This window comes from Syngnathoides biaculeatus, chromosome 6 (genome assembly GCF_019802595.1).
Source record: "Syngnathoides biaculeatus isolate LvHL_M chromosome 6, ASM1980259v1, whole genome shotgun sequence".
Lineage (NCBI taxonomy): Eukaryota > Metazoa > Chordata > Actinopteri > Syngnathiformes > Syngnathidae > Syngnathoides > Syngnathoides biaculeatus.
Genome location: NC_084645.1, coordinates 16,313,566 through 16,336,258, shown reverse-complemented (window position 1 = coordinate 16,336,258; position 22,693 = coordinate 16,313,566). Strand labels below are relative to the sequence as shown.

At 41.2% G+C, this 22,693-nt stretch overlaps 1 protein-coding gene across 1 annotated transcript in view; it reads right to left on the bottom strand.

The window, feature by feature from the left end:
• Positions 1-6,252: 6,252 nt before the first annotated feature.
• LOC133502037 (neural-cadherin-like) overlaps positions 6,253-22,693 on the bottom strand; it is a 147,171-nt gene continuing 130,730 nt past the window's right edge. The window contains exons 31-33 of the mRNA XM_061822361.1: positions 21,796-22,046; positions 17,584-17,738; positions 6,253-7,798 (exon numbers count right to left, since the gene is read on the bottom strand). Coding sequence (XP_061678345.1) covers positions 7,241-7,798; positions 17,584-17,738; positions 21,796-22,046 — 964 coding nt within the window. The 3' untranslated portion in view covers positions 6,253-7,240. The remainder of the gene's footprint in view (positions 7,799-17,583; positions 17,739-21,795; positions 22,047-22,693) is intronic.

Genomic DNA, 22,693 nt, shown 5'->3' with positions numbered 1-22,693 from the left:
TGACCCTGACGACGATACCTACTATTGAAAATGAATGGATAGAGAAATGAATAACTATCAAAAGTTTGCATCATTAACTTTGTAAAGGCAGATTTTGTTTTCATATACTTCTCACTAATGTTGTGGTTGCTTCAGTTAGAAATCATTCCGAGGCAGATTAGTTGCTAAAGGGCCACTGTCATGAAATTGATTATTTTTAGTATGTTATTAATGAAAAAAAACGGCAGCCAATAAGGGCCCATGCATTTTTTTACCACAAAACATGATTTTCACGTATACAGCTTTTTGTAACTCCCGCCATGAAAATCCTCTCGAGGGATTTGTTTTCAAGAAGAAGCAGGAAGTGACGTAAAGGACAGAGGCGCCCCCTAGTGGACTCGTTTGTTTCCATTAGTTTTACCTCCGGGAAGGTAGCTCGTTGTTCCTTCGTGTTAGCCAAAGTGCCGGCTCGTTGCATTGCTGGACATTGCTTGAACACTCGGAAAGATGGATTTACCCTTCATAAGTTTGCAAGAGACCCGGTTCGTCGTGAAAGATGGATTGCACGGGTGCAGAGGACGAGAGCTTTGTGGGTTCCAAATGACAGGTAGGTGTGTATACAGCTACTGTAAAAAAAAATAATAGTTTGGTGCGGACCACGTAATCGGTCTCTCATAACGTAACAAAAGATCCGGGTCGAAATGTGTCGATGTGCGTGTCGGACGGCATCGGGCTGCTGCCTCGCTTCGCCAGCGAACGCTGCGCTTTGGGCTCGCGGACGGCAGCGGCTCTGAAGAATGCAGCACCAATGTCTCACTCAGCTGCGTGCGACGACAACACAGTAAAGCTCCCCGGCTCGTTGTTGTTCATTGCGTACTGCGGCGGCTATATGAACAACTCCCTAAAGCAGCATGGCTCGGCTCCATTATAAGCCACCACGGACAAAATGAGTGACACTGGCTGAGATGCCGCGTCGGGCATGTGGATGGCGGTGGCTTTGAAGAACGCAGCTGACAATGCCTCACTCAGCCATGTACGCCAACAACGCAGTAAAGCGCCCCAGCTCGACGGTGTTTTTCATTGCGTACTGCGGCGGCTATGAACAACCCCCGAAAGCAGCACGGCTCGGCTCTGCCTCACTCAACCCCGATGGCTCATCTCCGCTGCGGAAGTGGATTGGACGGGGAGGCGGTTTGGCCATGATAGCATATCATCTGAATATGGCTCGAAACAATAGTGTAATATTGCCCCGAGGGCTCGAAACAATAGAGTAATATTGCCCAGGTAACTTCACTCGGTTGTGTGGTGTTCTCCTTTTCGAAAAGAGCTTCCGTGTCAGAAGGGGCGTGTTTGCCTCCTATAGTAGGGTGCACCGCGTGTTTTCATTGGCGAATGTCTGGATGATGTCACGGACAGAGGATTCACCCAAGATGGCAACCACTTGGATGTCGTAGAATGACACTTCTGCAACTTTGTGCATGGATGACACGCTCTCCGCTCACATTTATTTTTTCATATAGACATTGAAGTGAATAATGTTATATGTAGTTTTCTTTACAATATCTATTTTAGAATGTTTATAGGGATGACACTTGCCCTTTAAGTACTTTCATACATTTTTTTTAAAGTGCCATGATTTTGTTTGAAAGGCTATTCTGACACGTGCTTGTACAATTCTTTGAATTTATTTATTTATTTTTTTACCTGACTTTAGCCTACACTGTCATTTAAATAAAGGACTCAACTCCCTCTCACCAGTCCTAATGAGAGTTTGTCTTTCAAGGGTTAAATGCATTGGCAGATACTGTTTCAGTGAAAACAATTAAGAACGCTCTTTTCTTCACACATTTATGATGACAATTACATCCACAGCAAACACGTTTAGTCGCATGCTGCTGTCAACATAAGACCCAACGAGGTGTTCTGCAGTCACCACGTCTCCAGCTGTGTTGACATCACCGCAGCTTTCAGTGCTCCATGTAAAGGCCGCGCACCGAGAAGTGACCTCCTCCCATCAAAGTGGACTGCTCAAGTCCTGCCTCGAATTGGAGATGTCACGCGGGCCGCGTTCCTTCGTCACAAGACATGTCCCACTTTTGCGGTCGCCGTCGCTGGCCAGCAGTATGAGAGTGTCTGTCAGGAGAGCTGACACGCGTGCCACTTCACAGGGCGACTGACAGAGGGCCACGCCACGCTGTCACTTCTCCCACATCCATTGCCTGAGGATAAACATGGCCACACACACACACACACACACCACACACACACACACACACACACACACACATACACACACATACACACAAACAGTGTCACATGCACTCGTAAGTTAATAACACCAGAGTAAACAGAGCCGGAATCATTGAGGGGCTTGACTGACAGTCTAGCCCAGGCTGAAGAGGATGGGTAGCTCTGTATCAGGCCTCATTCTTACAATCTCCAGCTGTCACATCAAACATGCTGCTCCTGTGTTGCTCTACCTCCACACTCAGGACCACCACCACAAAAACACTGCACCACCCTGCCTTGACATTCTTAGGCCTCATGTTGAATGGATCTTGACAAGTATCATCCACCCTATTAGTCAGTAAATATCTCATTTCACTGTCAGAAATAGAGGTACATTCAGAGTGAAATTCTGTTCCTCAAAGTACCATTGACACAAATGTAGCCCAGAGGGATAATTATTGGATTCCAAGGTAACTGGATCAATGCCACCACTGTCCACTGTCACCACTCCAGTGCAGTAAACAGGGTGAACCCCTGAAGGTCAAACAGTTTCTACCTAAAATTGAGATCATCCAACTAAACTTCAACAGGAACACCCAGAGAAAGGTAAAAGCATATCATCACTTTATGGTCATCTTTGTTGTCTTCCTCACATCCAAATCTTTATAACTTCTATACTTTTTCATTGTATCATTATCTATTCCGCTTCTCCTCACGAGGGTTGTGGACATGTTGGAGCCCATCCCAGCTAACTTTGGGGTGAGAGGCGGCATACACCCTGAACTGTCAGCCAATCACAGGCCACGTATAAACAAATATTCACACTCATGTTGACACCTACGAGCAATTTAGAGTCCTCAGTCAACCTACCATGCATGTTTTTGAATATGGGTGGAAACCAGAGTACGTGCAGAAGACCCACACAGGCAGGTGGAGAATAAGCAACCTCCACACAAGCAAGGCCAGATTTGAATGCAAGTCCTCAGAACTGTGAGGTGGATGTACAAACCTTTCTCCTCTGTGTTACCCTTTCATCCATCCATCCATTTTTTGAGCCACTTATCCTCACATGGGGCATGAGAGTGTTGGAGTCCATCCCAACTATCTTCAGGCAGTAGGCAGGGCACACCCCAAACTAGTTGCCAGCCAATCAGAGGGCACATGGAGACAGACAACAGTCACAGTATCACAGTAGTATATATAGTATATATATAGTATAGTATAGTATAGTATAGTATAGTATAGTATAGTATAGTATAGTATAGTATAGTATAGTATAGTATAGTATAGTATAGTATAGTATAGTATAGTATAGTATAGTATAGTATAGTGTAGGATAAGTATGTATAGTATAAGTATCACACCCAGGGGGAATTTAGAGTGTCCAATTAGTTCATTTTTTGGGTATGTGGGAGGAAACCGGATTGCCTGGAGAAAACCCATGCAGGCATGGGGAGAACATGATTACTCCACACAGGCAGGATTGGAACCTTAGTCCTCAGAACTGTGTGGCAGACACTCTAACCAGTCTTCCACTGTGCCGCCCATATTGAACCAACTGAGAGAAATGAATGAAAATGAAGCAATTTAAAGACACCTTTGGCTTCGTTTTCTCCCCCCATTTTGATTATTTATACTTGAATTAATTATTCACTGAACTTGATGGAGAGACTTTGATGTTTGAATAGACTGCACAAACATCTGTCGATTAAAACAAAAATGGAATGTGGATGGGCGACAGTACTTTACACAAAAACCTCCATCAACACTTGAGTGTGGAAGGGTCTCATAATTTTATTGAAACCATTAACAAACTACTACCACTACTACTCCTACTACTGCTACTACTACTACTACTACAACAACAACTACTATTACTGCTATTACTTCTACTAATACTACTGCAATTACTGCAACTACTTCTACTACTTCTATTACTACTCCAATTAATATGACTACCACCAATCATAATAATATACAATGTATAATAAAGATGGGCGGCACAGTGCCTCAGCTGGTAAAGCGTTAGTCTCACAGTTCTGAGGACCTGGGTTCAATCCCAGCCCTGCCTGTATGGAGTTTATATGTTCTCCCTGTGCCTGCGTGGGTTTTCTCTGGGCATTCCAGTTTCCCCCCAAAAACATGCAACATTAATTGGATACTCAAAATTGCGCCTAGGTGTGATTGTGAGTGCAGCTGTTTGTCTCGATGTGCCCTGCGATTAGCTGGCAACCAGTTCAGGGTGTCCCCGCCTCCTGGCCGTTGACAGCTTGGATAGGCTCCAGCACTCCCCGCGACCCTCGTGAGGATAAATGGCAAAGAAAATGGATGGATGAATGGATGGATGGGTGTATAAGTAAGACAAATAGAATATAACAATCAATCGATTGGTCCAATTGGTGTATTATATTATTTACAGCATTTAATCATTACACCGGCAGTAATTTAATGTTATCATTATTATCATGATAACTCAATCAAGGATGGTATTTTACAACGTGTGCCGTTGCCCCTTTTATTGACTTACAGTGCCCTCTAGAGTCTGATAGATTCATTAAAGGGATTGGGAGTTGAAACATTAGAGACATCCATCCATGCATGCATCCTTTTTTTGAGCAGCTTATCCTCACGAAGGTCGTGGTCGTGCTGGAGCTATCATCGGGCAGGAGGCGGGGTACACCCAGAACTGCTGAACAGCCAGTCGCAGGGACTAATAGAGACAAACAGCCATTTTCACTCGCAATCACACCTCTGGGCAATTTAGAGTGTTCAATTTATGTTGCAAGTTTTTGGGATGTGGGAGGAAACCGGAATGCGTGGAGAAAACCCACCCAGGCACGACACGGAAACTCCACACAGGCGGGGCTGGGATTCGAACTCCTGTCCTCAGAACCGTGAGGCCAACGCTCTACAGCTGCTCCACCATTCCATCTACAGTTAAGTAATCGCGCCAAAATGATGTAGTAGAGGTGCAGTGCATTTGCTATTATAATTGTAAATGTATCCTCCATTGTATTTTAGAGTTAATGAACAATTATGTGTTTCTTTCAGCGATCGAGTTGATTATGGGACAAATTTATGCTTGATATGGTCCGAACTCGATGAACCTCCAAAAAATTCCACACAGTGTTATCAAATATCTCCACTCGCGCATTTTTACTGTGGTTGCAAAAGCGCGTCAACAGGGGGCAGTGTGGACTCGTGAAAACATATAGAGCAGTTGCGACTCAAACCTGGGTTTTAATAAAATTAATAGGAAGCAGATGTACTGGTAAATTATATCTAGTCTGATTTTATTTACGGATAGTGGATGCATTAATTCTCAAACGGCCTTAATGTAAAGCTACTTAAATACATCAGGGAATGTAAAACCATCGACTTAGCTTCCCATATCTCGTTGCATGATGCATTATGCACATGTGGATGTCTCCAAAGACCACAGAGGCTTGCGGAAACTCTGTCCCAGTGAGCTTTAATGTCACTACCGCTCAACTCGAATGCAGACCAATTAAAGGTTGCGGGCGTCCATTGGGACCTCCGAGCATCTGAAGTTAGGACAAAAGGTTGTACTGGCTTCACACATCAATGAGCCATGTTAAAATCATCACTTTTTATTTTCTAAATTAGAAGATGATGTGGATGATAAACCCGAAATAATGTATTCTTTGCCATGATGCTGTCCTCAGTCACTCTCAGCAATGAAGGCAGACGGATTAACTGGAGAGGATTATTCATATTATGCAGATGAAAAGAATGTCTTGTTGTACTTTCTGTCTGCTAAGCATTTTTTGGGCTTCAATTGAGGAGAAATCACTAGTTATGTAAACACGTGATGATCAAACTCCAAGTACTATCAAAGCCGCATTTTTATTTAAATGAAATTGATAAAATAAATGAATTATTATTTTTTTAATCACATAAATGGTTTCACGAGTCTCTAATAGCAAAACTAAATATTTTACGGGAAATTTGCCACTTCACTTGCAGACTTTGATGCAAACAACTTTAATGACAAATATACTCAACAAAAACATCAACATTTTTTACTTCCAAGTTTTCATGACTTCAAAACATCCATCCATCCATTTTCTATCGCACTTGTCATTTTTAGGGTTCCAGATGAGCTGAAGCATCCCAGCTGACTTCAGGGTAGAGGCAGGGTACACCCTGGACTGGTCTCCACCCACTATACAAACAAATACAGTATCGACCACAAGTGAAAAACTCACGGCCCAGGGGCCAGATCCGGCTCGCCTTATCGTTTTCTGTGGCCGCAAAAGCAAATCACGGGGGTCGACTTCATTTCTCTCGCTAAACTACCAAAACTGGAGATCAGAGGTTACATGCTTGTAAAATGTGGATGGAAACTGGAATACATACCCAACAAAAGATTTTAACTCAGACCATTTCAATGCGTGAGTTGACTATGAGGCAAATGTGCTAACCACGGCCAGACCTGGCTGAAGATTTGCGTGTTCCCAGGACTGGCCTATTCCGCTTTCTTAGGCAGTGAACTAAGGCTTAACATAACATTTTCAGCCTGCAGAGAACTTGTTAGTGTCTGCTATGACCACCATTTGCATCATGCAGGGCAACACTGGATTACACAACATTAGGTTGTTGAGCTCACTGTGCTGACAAGCGTTCTGCCCTTCTTCAACATCAAGCTTTTGGTTGAAAAAAGCACTTTCCTTAAACTGCATTGCGTATTTTGTTCAACAATGCTTAACCATACAAATTTAACCAATCTTGGAACCAAGTGAGAGAGACCTAAGCTGTTAAACAAAATCACAAGTATTGTGTTTATATTTTTGTTGAGTATACCTTTGACACAAGGAGCATCCCAAAGTGGTCTTTACTGTACAGTGCAATGCCAAGTAAACAATACATCACAGTAGATCGTTCCATATCCAAGAACTTCAACAATCCGGTACATTTATAGTAGACTTGAGTCAGATGTCATCTGCAGCATCCCAAATATGGCTTCGGGATTCATCACCGGTGTCAGAGAGTGTTTCATTGTTCAGTTTTCTCATCCGCTCTTCCCGCAGTTCACTTGCCCTCTGCTCTCCTTCACTTTGTGTCTCTGGCTCTGCGACGGCTTGGCGTCTCCTCTGAGGTCGCTGACCACAACACGGAGGGTTCTGAACTTATCCATCCTGCTGCTCTGGGGCCCCTGATTACTGATTTCAGAACCCTGAGATGCACTGAGTGAGCGCACAGCGGCCAGGCCCCGCTCCTTGCCGGACGGACGCCGCGGTGTGGTCCTGGTGCCAAGTTCCTCGGGGTGCTCCGTGTCTCTGATGACCTCGCACAGGTAGCGGGCCAGGTCCTGACTGGAGAAGGAGAGGGGTTTCTTGGAGCGGCGGAGGGTCAGAGGAGATGACAGGGTCTCGGTCTCTGAGGGGGGTACGGCCAGACGCAGAGCTATGATGGCGCTGCCGTTCCCGTTACACAGCCCCTTCCTGTTCTCCTCGTGGGGGGGCTTATTCTCGGGGTAGGACACAATGCCTTGCGGATAGCTGTAGCGGAGCGACTGTGCCGGGCTTGGATGGAGGGAACGCTGAAGCTCCACGATATTGAAAGCATTCTGAAAGAAAGAGGGCAATGAATTTAATAAATAAGCCCCCTGTGCAATCTTTTTAGGAACTTAAGAGATAATAGAAACCAATAGTGCCACATGACACCAATCTAGGGCAGCTCATTCATGTGCAAGCAAATGAGCCTGCTCACGACACAGAAATGAAGATCCAGCTGGAAGGAAGAGACGTTGGCAGTAAATGCGCACCATTGATTAGACCATTAATTAATTATCTGATTGCAAAGAGGGGAAGGAGCTATTACCGGCACAATTAAAATAGTGGAATTAGCAGCCTTTTGTACGGCTCAATTTTAGCTAACTGACTTACACGCCTGCCTGCCTCTGAGGGACTTGACAGTATGCTTTCCTTACATGCAATTGTATTCAATGCATGAATGTTCTGAAAACAATAGATCCTGCCAGATGATCATATTCTTGATATTTGCATACTACCAGACATACATTTGAACCAAGTAAGCAACCACCATCATGCAAAACCCCAATATGTTTCATGAGTCTTCAGTTCAATGATTATCCGTACCAGTAGTACCAGGGAGTGCAAAGATTTATTCAGTCATGGGTTTGTTCCTGACTGGAAAGGGAACATATGATATAGGACACTGACAGCGGAACACAATATGGCTGAGAAACAATAAACCATTATGTTTGATAAAAGAAAAATAAGACGGAAAGCTAGATTTAGTCATCGTGTCTAAAGACTTGACCCCCATTGCAACTTGTAACATTTTGCTACATGTTCATTATTGCAAGCACAGAACTTATTGTTTTAAAATGGCTACACAGTAGAACTTCCAAAGTGGTAAAAATTTTAGTTTGGCAAAATATGTCTCAAATGTCATACGAAACAACAAATATCCTGACACCTCTTTAGCTCGTGGGCATCTAAAGAATTAAATACAATAAGTTTAGCTGTTTCTACGATGACGTATAAATGCATTATCTATTAAAATGCAAGCAGAATATGTCTGAGGTCTTGCACTTTGACAACCTTAAAAAATAATTCATTTTGAAATTTGTAAGTTGTTCATCTATTCATCTATCCATCCATATTTTTTATACCGCTAACCCTAATCGTCACAAAGGTCACGGGTATGCTGGAGACGATCCTAGCTACTTGGTACACCCTGAACTGGTTGCCAGCCAATCGCAGAGCGCATACAGACAAACAATCATTTGCACCTACGGGCACTTTAGATTGTTCAGTTCACCTCCCGTGCATGTTTTTGGAATGTACAAGTACGCACGCAGACACGGGGAAAACATGCAAACTCCACATTTGAACCCCCAGGTTCTCAGAACTGTTAGTGCTAATTAGCCCTCTCCAAATTATGTCATCCAATTCATGTCCTCATGCGTTTTTTTCCCTCCATTTCCATTATTTTCTGTGAGAAAATAAAGACTTCACATAAACTGCTGTTTTTTATTAGTTCATGAGTTACCTCTTTAGTTTAGTCTTTAGTTTGATTCAAGTTCCATGTTGGCAGGGACCCAATGTCAACCCCCCTACCCCCCACACCCCTGCTTGCACCCACTATGTCCACTAAAACGATGTTCTAGATGCCATCGACAACATCTCTTTGGCCAACTTAATGTAACAATGGATGGAAATACAAGCACTGAAATTGAATGCTGAAGTCAAAGTTTCCCTGGCAGGCTTATGGAAGGCTTAGCATCATATTCAAAAACAATCTTCCCATTTGCTTGAAAAAGAAAAGTTTTCGCTCAATGTACTATAGTCCTCATTTATGGTCGTGAAACTTGGTTCTATAAAGACTATGTGTAAACCAAAGAAACACGGAATGGCAAATGTGGAAAATAAAAATTTCTGACATGTGAAGATGCAATTGGATAAGACAGCAGACGTGAGTTATCGACGTCATTCAAAAATTAAAAAGCCAACGAGCTGACAAAGGGTGGACAATTGGATACCACTGGACACAAAGCGACCATAGCGAAGACCTAAAAGTAGATCGATAGATGAACTCATTAAAGGGCCACTGTCATGAAATGGATGATTTTTAGTATGTTATTAATGAAAAAACAGCAGTCAATATGGGCCCATGCGTTTTCTTCACTACAAAACATGATTTTGACGTATACAACTTTTTGTAACTCCCGCCATGAAAATCCTCTCGAGGGGTTTGTTTTCGAGAAGAAGCAGGAAGTGACGTTAAGGAAAGAAGCGCCCCCAAGTGGACTCGTTTGTTTCCATTAGTTTTACCTCCGGGAAAGTAGCTCGTTGTTCCTTCGTGTTAGCCAAAATGCAACACTTGAACACTTGGGAGAATGGATTTACCCTTCATAACTTTGCAAGAGACCTGGTTCGTCGTGAAAAATGGATTGCACAGGTGCAGAGGACGAGAGCTGCGTGGGTTCCAAATAAATGAATAGGTGTGTATACAGCTACTAAAAAAATAATAATTTGGAGCAGACCACGTAATCGTTCTCTCAAAATGTAACAAAAGATCTGCGTACGAAATATGTTGATGTGCGCGTTGGATGGCATCGGGCTGCTGCGTTGCTTTGCCACCGGAGGCTGCGCTTCAGGCTCGCAGACGGCGGCGGCTCTGAAGAACCCAGCCGACAATGCCTCACTGAGCCGCGTGCGCGCAGTAAAGTGCCCCGGCTCGATGGTGTTGTTCATCGCGTACTGCGGTGTCTATGAACAACCCACTAAAGCAGCACGGCTCGGCTCCGTCATAAGCCACAACGGCTGGCTGCGATGAGCCGCAATAGCTCATCTCTGCCGCGGAAGTGGATCGGGCGGGGATGTGGTTTGGCCATGATCGCATATCATCTGAATATGGCTCGAAACAATAGTGTAATATTGCTCCAGTCATTTCAGTTGGTTGTGTGGTGTTCTCCTTTTCGAAAAGAGCTCCGTGTCAGAAGGGGCGTGTTCGTCTCCCATAGTAGGGTGCAGCGCGTGTTTTCATTGGCGAATGTCTTGGTGACGTCACAGACAGGATGCAGCCAATATGGGGACCACTTGGATGTCGTAGAATGACACTTCTGCAACTTTGCGTATAGATGACGCGCTCTCCGCTCACATTTACTTTTTCGTATACACATTGAATTGAATAATATGTATTTTTCATTACAATATCTATTTTAGAATGTTTATAGGGATGAAACTTGACCTTTAAAACCAGAATAGAAATTGTAAAATGTCATAATAGCTGGAAACCCTCAAGTGGATAGATAATGGCTATGATGATAATCAAACACACACACACTGTATGTACATAGAGGGAAAACACAATACAGCATGAGTGAGCATTGTCGCAAAATCAGGTCCTGCATGTGTATTGTTTCCCGGTCTTTCGATTGCTCATTATTTGTAATGTACGGGTAATCTGGTCTGCTCTTTCATATCCAGCTTCTCCTGATAGGTTTTCCTCTCAGAAATGTGACTTCCCCGAATAATTGAATTTCTCTTTCTCCATTTTGCATCTCTATTTGATCGTCTCCAACTCTCAGGGCAAGACCTATTTGTCAGCTGTTGGCCCCGTGGCGGGAGGGTGGTCATATGTAAATCCTGCAACAGTTAGCCCTGGGCGCAAGAATCGTGCACCCTGCCATGTGCCTGCTTCTTGTATGAGGAGGAACTACTGAGCATATATTTTTAGCAAGAGCGCAAATGTTTGCATCCCCAGGGTACAAACACGGCAACGGACAGAACAGATGAATGAAATGAATTTACAAATCATCTATCTATCTATCTATCTATCTATCTATCTATCTATCTATCTATCTATCTATCTATCTATCTATCTATCTATCTATCTATCTATCTATCTATCTATCTATCTATCTATCTATCTATCTATCTATCTATCTATCTATCTATCTATCTATCTATCTATCTATCTATCTATCTATCTATCTATCTATCTATCTATCTATCTATCTATTTTGCTCATTTAAAAGTAGATATAACTATATTATTCATTTGGTTATTTTTAAAAATATGTAAGTATGAATTTCTTATTCAAAGTAACGTGGTGAATGGTGGGGCAGTGCCCTAGCATCTCCAACTGGCCTAACGTCACTTGTCACGAGCCTAATGAGACCAAATACTCCAGCAAATGGATGGTTAATGTTCTTGTATTCTTGCTTGCAGTTTTTGCTTGTTTTCCTGCGATATGGGTCCTTCTGACTCCATTACTCCTTTCAAACCAACAAACCAAGACATATCTTTAGCTTTCTTGTAGGCTTAATTAGGTATCCTTTCAAGTAATGAATTGACTAATCACATCATTCCAAATATTTACCACAACAAAGTAATGGCTTGAGTTTCTTACACAGTACATGCACATGAGTAAAATTGGGAAGTAAAATTAAACACTAATAATGTCAGATCGGTCCTTAATCCCATATTTTTCCCCCTCAGTGATGACACTGTTTGCTATTAAAAAAATAAGTACAGCATAACAGAAGTAAGAATGGCCGGCACGGATTCACCCATACACCACAGTGTGGCAATCAACTAGCGACACTTTTTAGAGGTACTCCCCATACCCATTTTGAAACCTATTTCTACTGGTATTATATATTATATTATTATACCTAGGAAATAATTCCCTCAGAAGAGGTCTAGAAATACTCGGTATAGTAGTTGGTAGAGCAGCAACAGCGACATACAGTCAATAACATCTTAAAGGAAAAAAAAAAAAAGTAAACAAAAAAGGCTGCCAGAGATGATTCCAGAAATCAAAATCCAGAATAAAAAATGAATATGACAGACATCAGTCAATTTGTGTCCTCCTGTCACTACTGCTTGATGATTCACTGCCTGGAAGCTTGCCTATATTTAAAAAAAAACACGTAACTATGTTTACTTTCAGCTACATTCACAACAAAAGTGTCTATTTATATTACAAAACTAGATGCAAATCAATGCATATTCTTTCAGGCATCATTACTGTGACCACAGACCCAGCCAGTCCATGTTGTTAGGTTATTTCAACTTTGGATATGTACTGCATATAAATAAATCAAATCAAATCCACTTTCTTTATCCAATTCAGACTTTAACCAATTAAGGGCTGTAAGTCGAATGCTCCACTTTTTGCGTTAGGACGGCAACTGCTTCACTTCCAGTCCCGCTCAGGACTTCAGCATAATTTTGCCCAGCAGCAATCTTTAAATCAAAGGCGGTGAGTCTGCTCCCGATGGGAGTGCAGCTTGGAAAAGAAATCAGACGTATCGTCACTCACCACGTCTGAGTCAGAGCTGACAATGCAGGTATGCCGTATTTGGCATCAGCTAATGCCCAAGTCATAATGAAGATATCAAAAAACTCTGTTGCTCGATATGCTGGGTTCACAACGGTACCGATTTGACATGCAAGGTTGAGGAAAATATTTTTTTTTCTTCTTATCAAAACAATGTATGATGATATGATGATGTCATAAGAAAAAAACAAATCCATGGATATTAAAGTGTTGACACCAAGTGGTTAAGAAAGTAACTATTACTATATTAATGGAAACACTAATTTCACCCCCCCCCCCACACAGACAAAAAAAAAAAGTAAAAAATGCCTGTCACATCTCAACCTGGTAACTATTGTAGCCTGTAATTTAATCGCCGAACCAAAATGTCTCAACAACCGGAAAAATACATCACTTCTATTAGTGAAATATTAGGTAAATGTTCATATAATCTTCAATACAAGACCTTTTCTATTTTTCTCATATAGTGGTGGTGTATTTATTCAAGTGTACAAGGGCTTACCAATTTTGCTCAACCAAATGGAGAACAGAAAAACACTTTACTGGTGCCCCAGTTGGGCTACTTTAAAAATCTTGGGTTGCAATCACGTGATAATCGCCGCCATTTCTACAGACAAGCTAGGCGTTGCAGACGATGTCACCATGGCAATGTCCACAGACCCATGTGTAAGCGGCGAGCGTCGGATGTTTTTGCCTACTTTAATTCACTTGATGATGTCGCCAAAGCTATATATGTACAGAAGATCAAACTCTGTGAAAATATCGATCCGTATGCTTTCCACAACGACAAACTTTCAAAGGGATCTGAAAGACTTCCGTGAAGTAGAATATCCAGACACTATAAATACACATGCTTACCGCTTACAAAATTATCAGAACAGACTTTCAAATAACCATTTTCCTCGTGTACTCGAGTTTCGTTCAGATCTGCACGTCGTATATTTACAAGCCACTTTTGTTGCTGTTTTTTCGATAACGCTGATGTATCTTCTCCTTCATGCAATTTTTTTAAAAACAATATATTTATTAGATTTTCTCATATATAATTTTACAAAAACAACACAATAACAGTAAAACAAAAACAAAAATAACGCAGTATGCAGAGACATAATAGTGTTAAAAAAAAAGCACACAAATTACAAATAATTCTAATTTTTTTCAAAAACTCTTCTAAGGATCTCCATATGTCCTCAAATTCCTGAGCTCTTCCTCTCGTAATATACGTTAGTCTTTCCAGTGCAACACAAGATGCCATTTCCCAACATCCATACTTTTATTGGAGGAACATCTAGTTTTTTTTCCAAAATAATGCAACTGTTCTCCTGGCCTGCAGGAGACCAAAATCTATAAGCGTGGCCTTCTTTTTATTAACAGCAAAATCCTTGGGATATATACCTAAGATACACAGTGTTGCCTAATGAGGAACCTGAATTCCAACTGTTATAGAAATTGTCTGAACAATAGATTTCCAATCATCTTTGACTTTCCAACAATCCCATAAACAATGATATAAAGTACCCTTCTCATTGGAGCACTTACTACACGTGTCTGGAATGTCAGGGGTCCACTGATGAAGTTTAACAGGAGTCACATAAATCCTCATCAGCCATTTGTATTGTAATAGCCTCATTCTAGTATTTATTGTTTGTTTTTGTGCTTTAAGGCATGCATGTTCCCAATCAATTACTTCAATATTTTCTTTAATATCTAGTTTCCTAGCCTCCAATTTATTTGTTACTTGATTCTGTATCATGTGAGACTAGAGATTTATAGAACATAGATATCTGCTTACATCCATGCAAACCTGACTGGACAATATCTTCTAAACTGGACAAACGGGGTTCATACAATATGTTTTTGATTTGTGCTGACATAAAGTGTTTTAACTGCAGATATTTGAAAAAATGCTTATTGGGAATAGAAGATTTTTGGACATATTTGAATGAATGTAAGCATTTCACCACTTACATAAAGGTCACCTATTGATTTTATACCATTATTTGCCCATAATTTAAAACCCCCATCTGCTCTTCCAGCTTTAAAAGTCGCATTACCCCATATGGGAGAAAAGCGTGAAAGTAAAGGAGTGTCCCCTATATGTTTGTGTGATTTAAACCAGATATCTATAGTGTTTTTCAAAAATGGATTCTTGGTCTGCCGTTTTAATACTCTATTCTCATCAGAATATAAATAATACTTTAATAGAAGGTGTGGTACTGTTCCTTGCTCTATTTTTACCCAAGAGGGTGATGGTGATGTTGAAAAATAATACATAGCTGACCAGTAATACCATTTAAAGTTTGGAAATTGTAACCCTCCAGTTTCATAAGGCATATAAAACAACCGTAATCTTAATCTGGCTTTCTTATTATTCCAAATAAAATTCAGGAGCATTCTGTTGAGTCTAGTGAAAAAGATGTCAGGTAATGAAAGAGGTATGGATTGAAAAAAAAAATGTAAAATTTCAGCAAAACGCAAATTTTAACTGTGTTTATACGTCAGAACATTGAAATTGGCATAATCATCCACCTGTCTAATAACTGTTGTACCTCCAAGATTAAAGGGTCATGATTAACCTGAACTATATTGTTAACATTAGGGGAAATTTTGACCCCCAAATAAGTAAATCCATCTCTCGCGTTCAAAAAAGGAGTGTTAACCACAGGATTAAGTCTCTCTTCAGTACTTAAAAGTAAAATGGATGACTTTGTAATCACATAGACTGAGAAACTACCAAACTTTTTAATTTGCTCCAATAAATTTGGAAGGCTCGCGGATAACTTAGTCAAAAAGAGAATGATGTCATCAGCATAAAGAGAGATTCTGTGATCTTGATCACCAATTTGGATGCCCGTCAAGCCTCTATCCATACAAATCGACATGGCCAGGGGTTCTAAGGCTAAAATGAACAACATTGGGGAAAGAGGACAGCCCTGGCATGTGGATCTTTCCAAAACAATTGCTTTAGAAGAAATGCTGTTAGTGATAATACTAGCAGTAGGGTTTGTTTATAAAGTTTTTAACCGTTTAAGAAAATTATTGCCATATCCAAACTGCGGTAGTACATTAAATAAAAATGACCATTAAATTCTGTCAAAGGCCTGACGTGCATCCAACGACAGCAGTGCTGTATCTTTACACTCTGCCTTTTCATGTAATAAATCCCTTCGAATATTGTGAAATCCTTGACGTTTTTTAACAAAACCGTTTTGATCATTATGTATTAAACTAGGTATATACTGATCCATTTGTATTGCCAGGGCTTTGCAAAGTATTTTTTGTATCGCATCCCGTCAAGCTTATTGGTCTATACGAGGAACAGGCTTACTAGGTTTGAGCATCAGGGTAATCAGCGGAAGTCTCAATGTAGGAGGAAGAGTCTCCTTATTATATGATTCTTGATACATGTCCATCAATGGAGTCAGTAATTGTTTTTGAAATGCTTTATAAAATTCTATAGTCAGTCCATTGGGCCCAGGAGCACGATTAGTGTTAATACTTTGAATGGCAGCAGAAATTTCTTCTTCTGTCAGATGGTTATCAAAGTTTTGCTTTGCCTCCTCTGATAGCACTGGAAATACAAGTGAATCAAGAAATGCATCCCTCTCAAACGAAGTCTGTTGTATCTCGGATTTATACAATTGTTCATAGAAATCCCTGAAAGTACTATTAATTTCTTGAGGGTCAACAGTCAAATCTCCATTAGATGTCCTTATGCTATTAATTACCCGTTCCATTTGTAATTTCCTAATCCTCCAAACCAAAAGTTTACCCGCTTTTTCACCTTGATCGTAATAACGCTGCTTAAGCCATAATAAACATTTTGCCACTTTATCTGTAGATAATTTATTATATTTACTTCTTAAAAATAGCAATTCTTTATGTTTAAGTGGATCATCTACCTGATCTCCTTCATGCAATCTAATCTTGGGAACACGGAAAAATCTCTTCCCAATATCTCTTTTTCCGCGATTTCCACATCCGTTGACACAACAAAAATCTGACATGATGACGATTGACAGCTGACTACATGTCTGCAACAATGGCAGTGAAGTACCCGGATGAACAAGCGTGACATCAAGTGCAACCCAGCCATAGAAACAGTCCCATTGCTAGTGTAGTTAGATTTTATCAACCAACACCATGTACATGAGTCTGCAGGTTTCTGGCAGGTTAGACTTACATTGCAGAGTGGCTGAAATCAGATTGGGGAAAAAAAAAAAAACAGCAACTTCAGCAACAACAGACTCATGCATGTACTGGAAGCAGTACAGCCAAGAGAAATGTTACAAAATCACAATAATACCTTGTAGGGAATAAACATACACAATTTCATGACACAAAAATTTGAATTGACCCTAATGAGGACAAGTGGTGAAGAGAATGGATGAATGGAACATTGTCGCTCAGTTTCTGATGGTGTTTCGGGAAGCAGAGAAGGACTTTCTGGCAGTCTTCTCACCTGATTAATGCCCACATATGTCGTAAACATACTGCATGCTTCAAACAATCATGAATATTTCTAACGCTGACTACCTGATCCTGCTCCCCTCCTCCTTCCTCGTCGTAGTTGAGCACATTCTCACGGATGTCCTCCCACTCACTGTGGTGCGCCGACACGTGGTACACGCCTTCTTTCAAGTCCTTGTGTCTCCTCCAGCACGAGTACAGAAATAGGCCCAGCATCAACACTGAGGGGTGCCAGAGAGCAGGTTAACTTTGTGTTACACCCCCCCCCCCCCCAACAAATCCAGGAAGTAGGTGAAAATGAAATGTACAACACAAGTTGAAAGTACTAAGTGAAGTGACACACAGTGAAGGAACAGCATGTACTGAAGTTCACACACAATGTAAACTACGTGTGAACGTGGCTGGCATTTTGCAGGCTAGAGTTAGCCCAAAAAGTCCTAATTCGTCCCTCTAATTGTGAAGGTGGGACATACTAATGCAGGGGTGTCAAACTTATATTTGTCATGGGCCACATTGTAGTTATGGTTTCCCTCATTTGCTCGTTATGACTGTGAAACCATAAAAATATTTAATTGCCTCATCGTATTACACAAGAAATTTATGAGCTAGTTTTGAAATCAGAAATCAAGGCTAATGGATTTTTCAACTATTCATGTTTGGTAACACAAAAACGCTTGTGATATCTCAACATTATCATTTATGACATACATGAATTTGAATTTTTTTTTTCCAGATTTTCATAGGTATCATGGAAGTTGAAACTAGATTTCCCTTCGCAGGCCACATAAAATCATGTGGCAGGCCGGATCTGGCTCCCAGGCCTTGAGTTTGACACCTGTGCGCTAATGGAATACAGACCCAGAGGCCCTTGCACTTTTTTGCCTATACGTTTCCTGTCTTAACAAAGACGGCAGGACCCGCTGAGGGCCTCTTGACTGAATCTTTAGCCATTCCTACTTTAAGTCAAAGCCTCGCTGGCTCCGCTGAGAGCACACGGTGGAATCCTGCCAGAACACAGCGCAGAAAGGTCCTGAAGCATACATATCAATCAAAGCAATTGTGTGCTGAATTAAACATGGCGGACTGACCTTTAAAGTCAATTAATTGCAACTATTTTCCCCTTCCTTTTTCTTTCCTCACGATATATTTTACTAGTTAACACTGACAACTTTTTTTTTCTTTTTTTTTTCTGTCTTTAGTCACATCGGTGCTTCCCCGCCGAGTACTCATTCAATAATGCAGCGCTCTTGTTTTTTTATTTCATCTCCCACACTAGATGGAAACCATTTCCAGTGTGGGAGATATCGGTTTAATTGGAAGTCGGCAGAGAAATTAGACTGGAGTTACAATGTACAATAATGACTTTTAAAGAGAAGGATGTACCAGCAGCTCTTCTACTGTACTTCACTTTCACTTCTCTCTATGCTGTCTGACCAGACCCAGCTAGCATCAGTGAAAATACTATCCTGATGAGTGCCACCGAGATTTCATCTGTGCTCCTCCTTAGCTGAAAGGAGCTGATCTTAAACAAAAAATTCAATATACTTGATGCGATCTGTAGAGCTGCTTGGAGTGTAACCTTTGGGCATTTTTTTTGCCCTGAGATTATGCCTGCACCAGCGTTCCCAATCCGAGGTAAGATGTCGACGAGGTGAGCAGCATGATCAATAACCACACGGGGTGGACACAAACACGACAGCCATGCTTCCATCCACAATGGTGCTCCCTCTGTGCCCTCTAGTTCCTACCACAGCCTGCGATGCTTTGTGCATTATGGATGAGTGGGTGAAAACAACCACAACATCTCGATCAAAACACTTGATCCCGTTGGCTGAAACTGCACTCTGAGGTTAATTAGGAGTAAAGAGCACTGAGACAGGATGAAACATCAGAGGACGGAACGGGGACAGAACAAAATTGATGAAGAAACGGAAGGAAAACATCATTTATCCTCACGGGATAAAAAAAGTCACTTTATATGATCCATAGGCCATATGGGTTGTTAATTTGTCCCACTCTTTGCTCACAAATGGGCAGATTTGACGACGGCCTAATGAGGCTTGGCCAGTCAGACATAAGCCAGACTCAGTCAATAGCACACGCCGAATTCGCACTCCAGTCTGTCTGTGATGCCTTATGTTAAGTTTAATAATGGATGACCATTTTAACTATTAATGCTCATTGAGGAAGAGCAGGAGTCCCCCTTTAATATAGCTCCAAGTTAGTGGAGTACGCAGCCTATTGGATGGGAGCTCTTATATATATGGCTGTGCTTCCTGCAGCGACAAGACTGGTGATTCAATAAGTACTTACTGTACAACCGGATGATCGTTATCCATTTTATTCCCGCCCCAAATGGGCTTTTCATGACGTATAATGGCTTCATCTTTATGCTTTAATTATGGGAATATATTTATTCAACTTGCTTTATTAAAAGGTGTGGAAATGTAATAAGTGACAAAAGACTGCACTTTTTTTTTTTGTAGTTCTATTATGCAACTGTTACCTGCTCATATAAACAACTTCTCTACCATGGCGTCAGCCTACTTGAAATGGACAGCACTTTTTTGGCGTGAGTGTGAGCAGGTGGGGCATGGTTTGACTTCATTATCAGATGTTGAGGTTTGCTTTCTACATTTCACTTTCAAGTGTGCAGTAAGAATCCCAACACGAGCTACATGCCCTGGAGGAGAGTGGAATGGATGCACGGGCCATGTACTGAGCTGGCCAAGCATTATATAGCACTATCTCTGACACAAATACTCATAAACAACATGGCGGCCCTACAGAGAATAGTGATGGCAACAGGATTCAAGGCACTCACACACATTTGCCCTTCTACCTATATGAGGACCACATATATTCCGGAAGAGCTCTGGAATTAACTTAGCCGTGACCAAAAGTGTTAGTTTGTCTTTTTAAGTGCCCTGTGTGCTACAGGGGCATCAGCACATACATATTTAAAAAGGCAACAGCAGCGGATGTGGTTAGTTATATAACATGAACCTTTCAAGATTTTACACAAGTTATGATGCCATCCAGCAGCACTTTTATTAGATTGTTTGCACTGTTGGACTGTGTACATTTGCTGGCCTATTGCTAGAGGGGAGCTGAGCAGTCAATATTCTGTAGGTAATATTTGATCAGAAAACAAATAATAACGAAGTGATGGCGTTGGTACGGGACAAATTCTCTTGGGATGTAAAATAAAGTATATTCTGCGATCTATTTCAATAACGTTTTGCTACTGAAATTGCTGTACAATTGCATGTGTACAGATACAAATATAAACAAATTCCTACAGTTTCAACTTAACAAAACACGACACTATATAGGTCAGTCACTTTGTAGAAATTATAATTTTTTGGTAAATGTATACATTTTAATCGGCAGACTTGATTCTCAAGGGAACTATGACAGCTGTGTAGATCCGGCATCTCTAGAAATAATTTGCTCTAAAATTAAAGCAAAAAACATTATCCAGTACTTACTCATTGACAATCTGATAATAGCTGACAGTCGGTGCACTCTGATATAATATGAATCTATTGATATGTTTTTTGTACCCATAGTGGCCTTTGTGAAACTTTTTTCCACTAACTGTATATTTCAAAAATGGAAATAATGTCATTTCATATAATTCTTAAATATTATGTCATGATAATTTTTTTCTCACAATAACGACTCATATTTACCAACCGCAGCTCACATACTGTACATACATGTACAATATATGTACACAGACTCATAGAAGGAAGGACAAAACCAATTTCAGGGCAAGTGAATGACGCAGTGTTTGTATATAAGATCCATTGGACAGGTGAAAATGACTTTTGAATCCAGCATATAACATTGAAAGTGACAGGATGGACACAGAAGATAAGAAACAGAGAAAAACACAAAAGAAGTTCATTGATTCTGTGGAGAGTTTTATAACTCTCCTGTTATTCACAAAGTCCGACATGTAAGGTGTCCCCTTGCTGATTCTATTCCAATGCAGATATGTGCTTCACCTTCCACCTCATTTACAACGGCGACGGCTTAATTTGGCACAAGAGATCAACATGGCCACGTACAGTATGTGAGCAACACTTATGAGACACAAAAACACATGGAAAATCAAAACAATACATGTTATGGACAGCAGCGCTTTGTTAATAAAGAAAGTGACAAGCCAAACTTATTATGAAAGATGAGAAGGCAAACAAAATGACATAGGACAGGTGAAGAGAAAATAAAGTCACCACAAGTAGAAGAGCACATAGTCAACATAGCTACCTAGAAAGGCCATCACACAGATGCTGATGGCAAACATGGAGCTGAGGCTCAGGCTGTTGCCATCTTCGTTATGGAACATGGCGAGCGTCACCTCGCAGTGCCGTCCGCGGTATCCCTCATAGCATTGGCACGTGTATCGGGAGGGAGAGTGAGCCACGCAGGTGCCATAGCGACACGGACGGCTGGCGCACAGTGTGTAGATGCAGGATTTGCCTGAGGAGCTCTCTTTAGTGATGTGACCTGGGGGGCACCTGTTTGGATAGGAAAGGAAAGAAGTTCAAGACTAAAAGTTCAATTATACAGACATGATCATGAAATCTCTATCATTTTGTATACGGAAATAATGCAGTTCAATGTTATACATAAAGCATACATATTGTAAAGTGCTAAATGTGTAGAGTATGTATGTACTGTTTGCACTCAATGTAAAAACTGTACTATACATACACATGCATGCATCCAGGCTGGGTGAGCTCATGATATGTGAAAAAGAAGGCAGCGAAGCAGAGTAAATCTTTGGCCCCCAAAGAGCGTGTCTTTGTTTACATCACCCTGTCTACGGCGTGTACAACTGTGTACAACAATTGTGTGCTACTGAGCTCTTTCACACAGAGGGTCTGCTAATACGCTTGTAGGTTCTGCTCCCAAATGGTGTTTTCTTTAATCCATCCATCCATCCATCCATCCATCCATCCATCCATCCATCCATCCATCCGTCCATCCATCCATCCATTTTCTTAGCCGCTAATCCTCACAATGCTCACGCGAGTGCTGGAGCCTATCCCAGCTATCAACGGGCAAGAGGCAGGGTACACCCTGAACTGGTTGCCTGCCAATCGCAGGGCACATGGAAACAGAAAACAGTAACTTCACAATCACACCTAGCGGCAATTTAGAG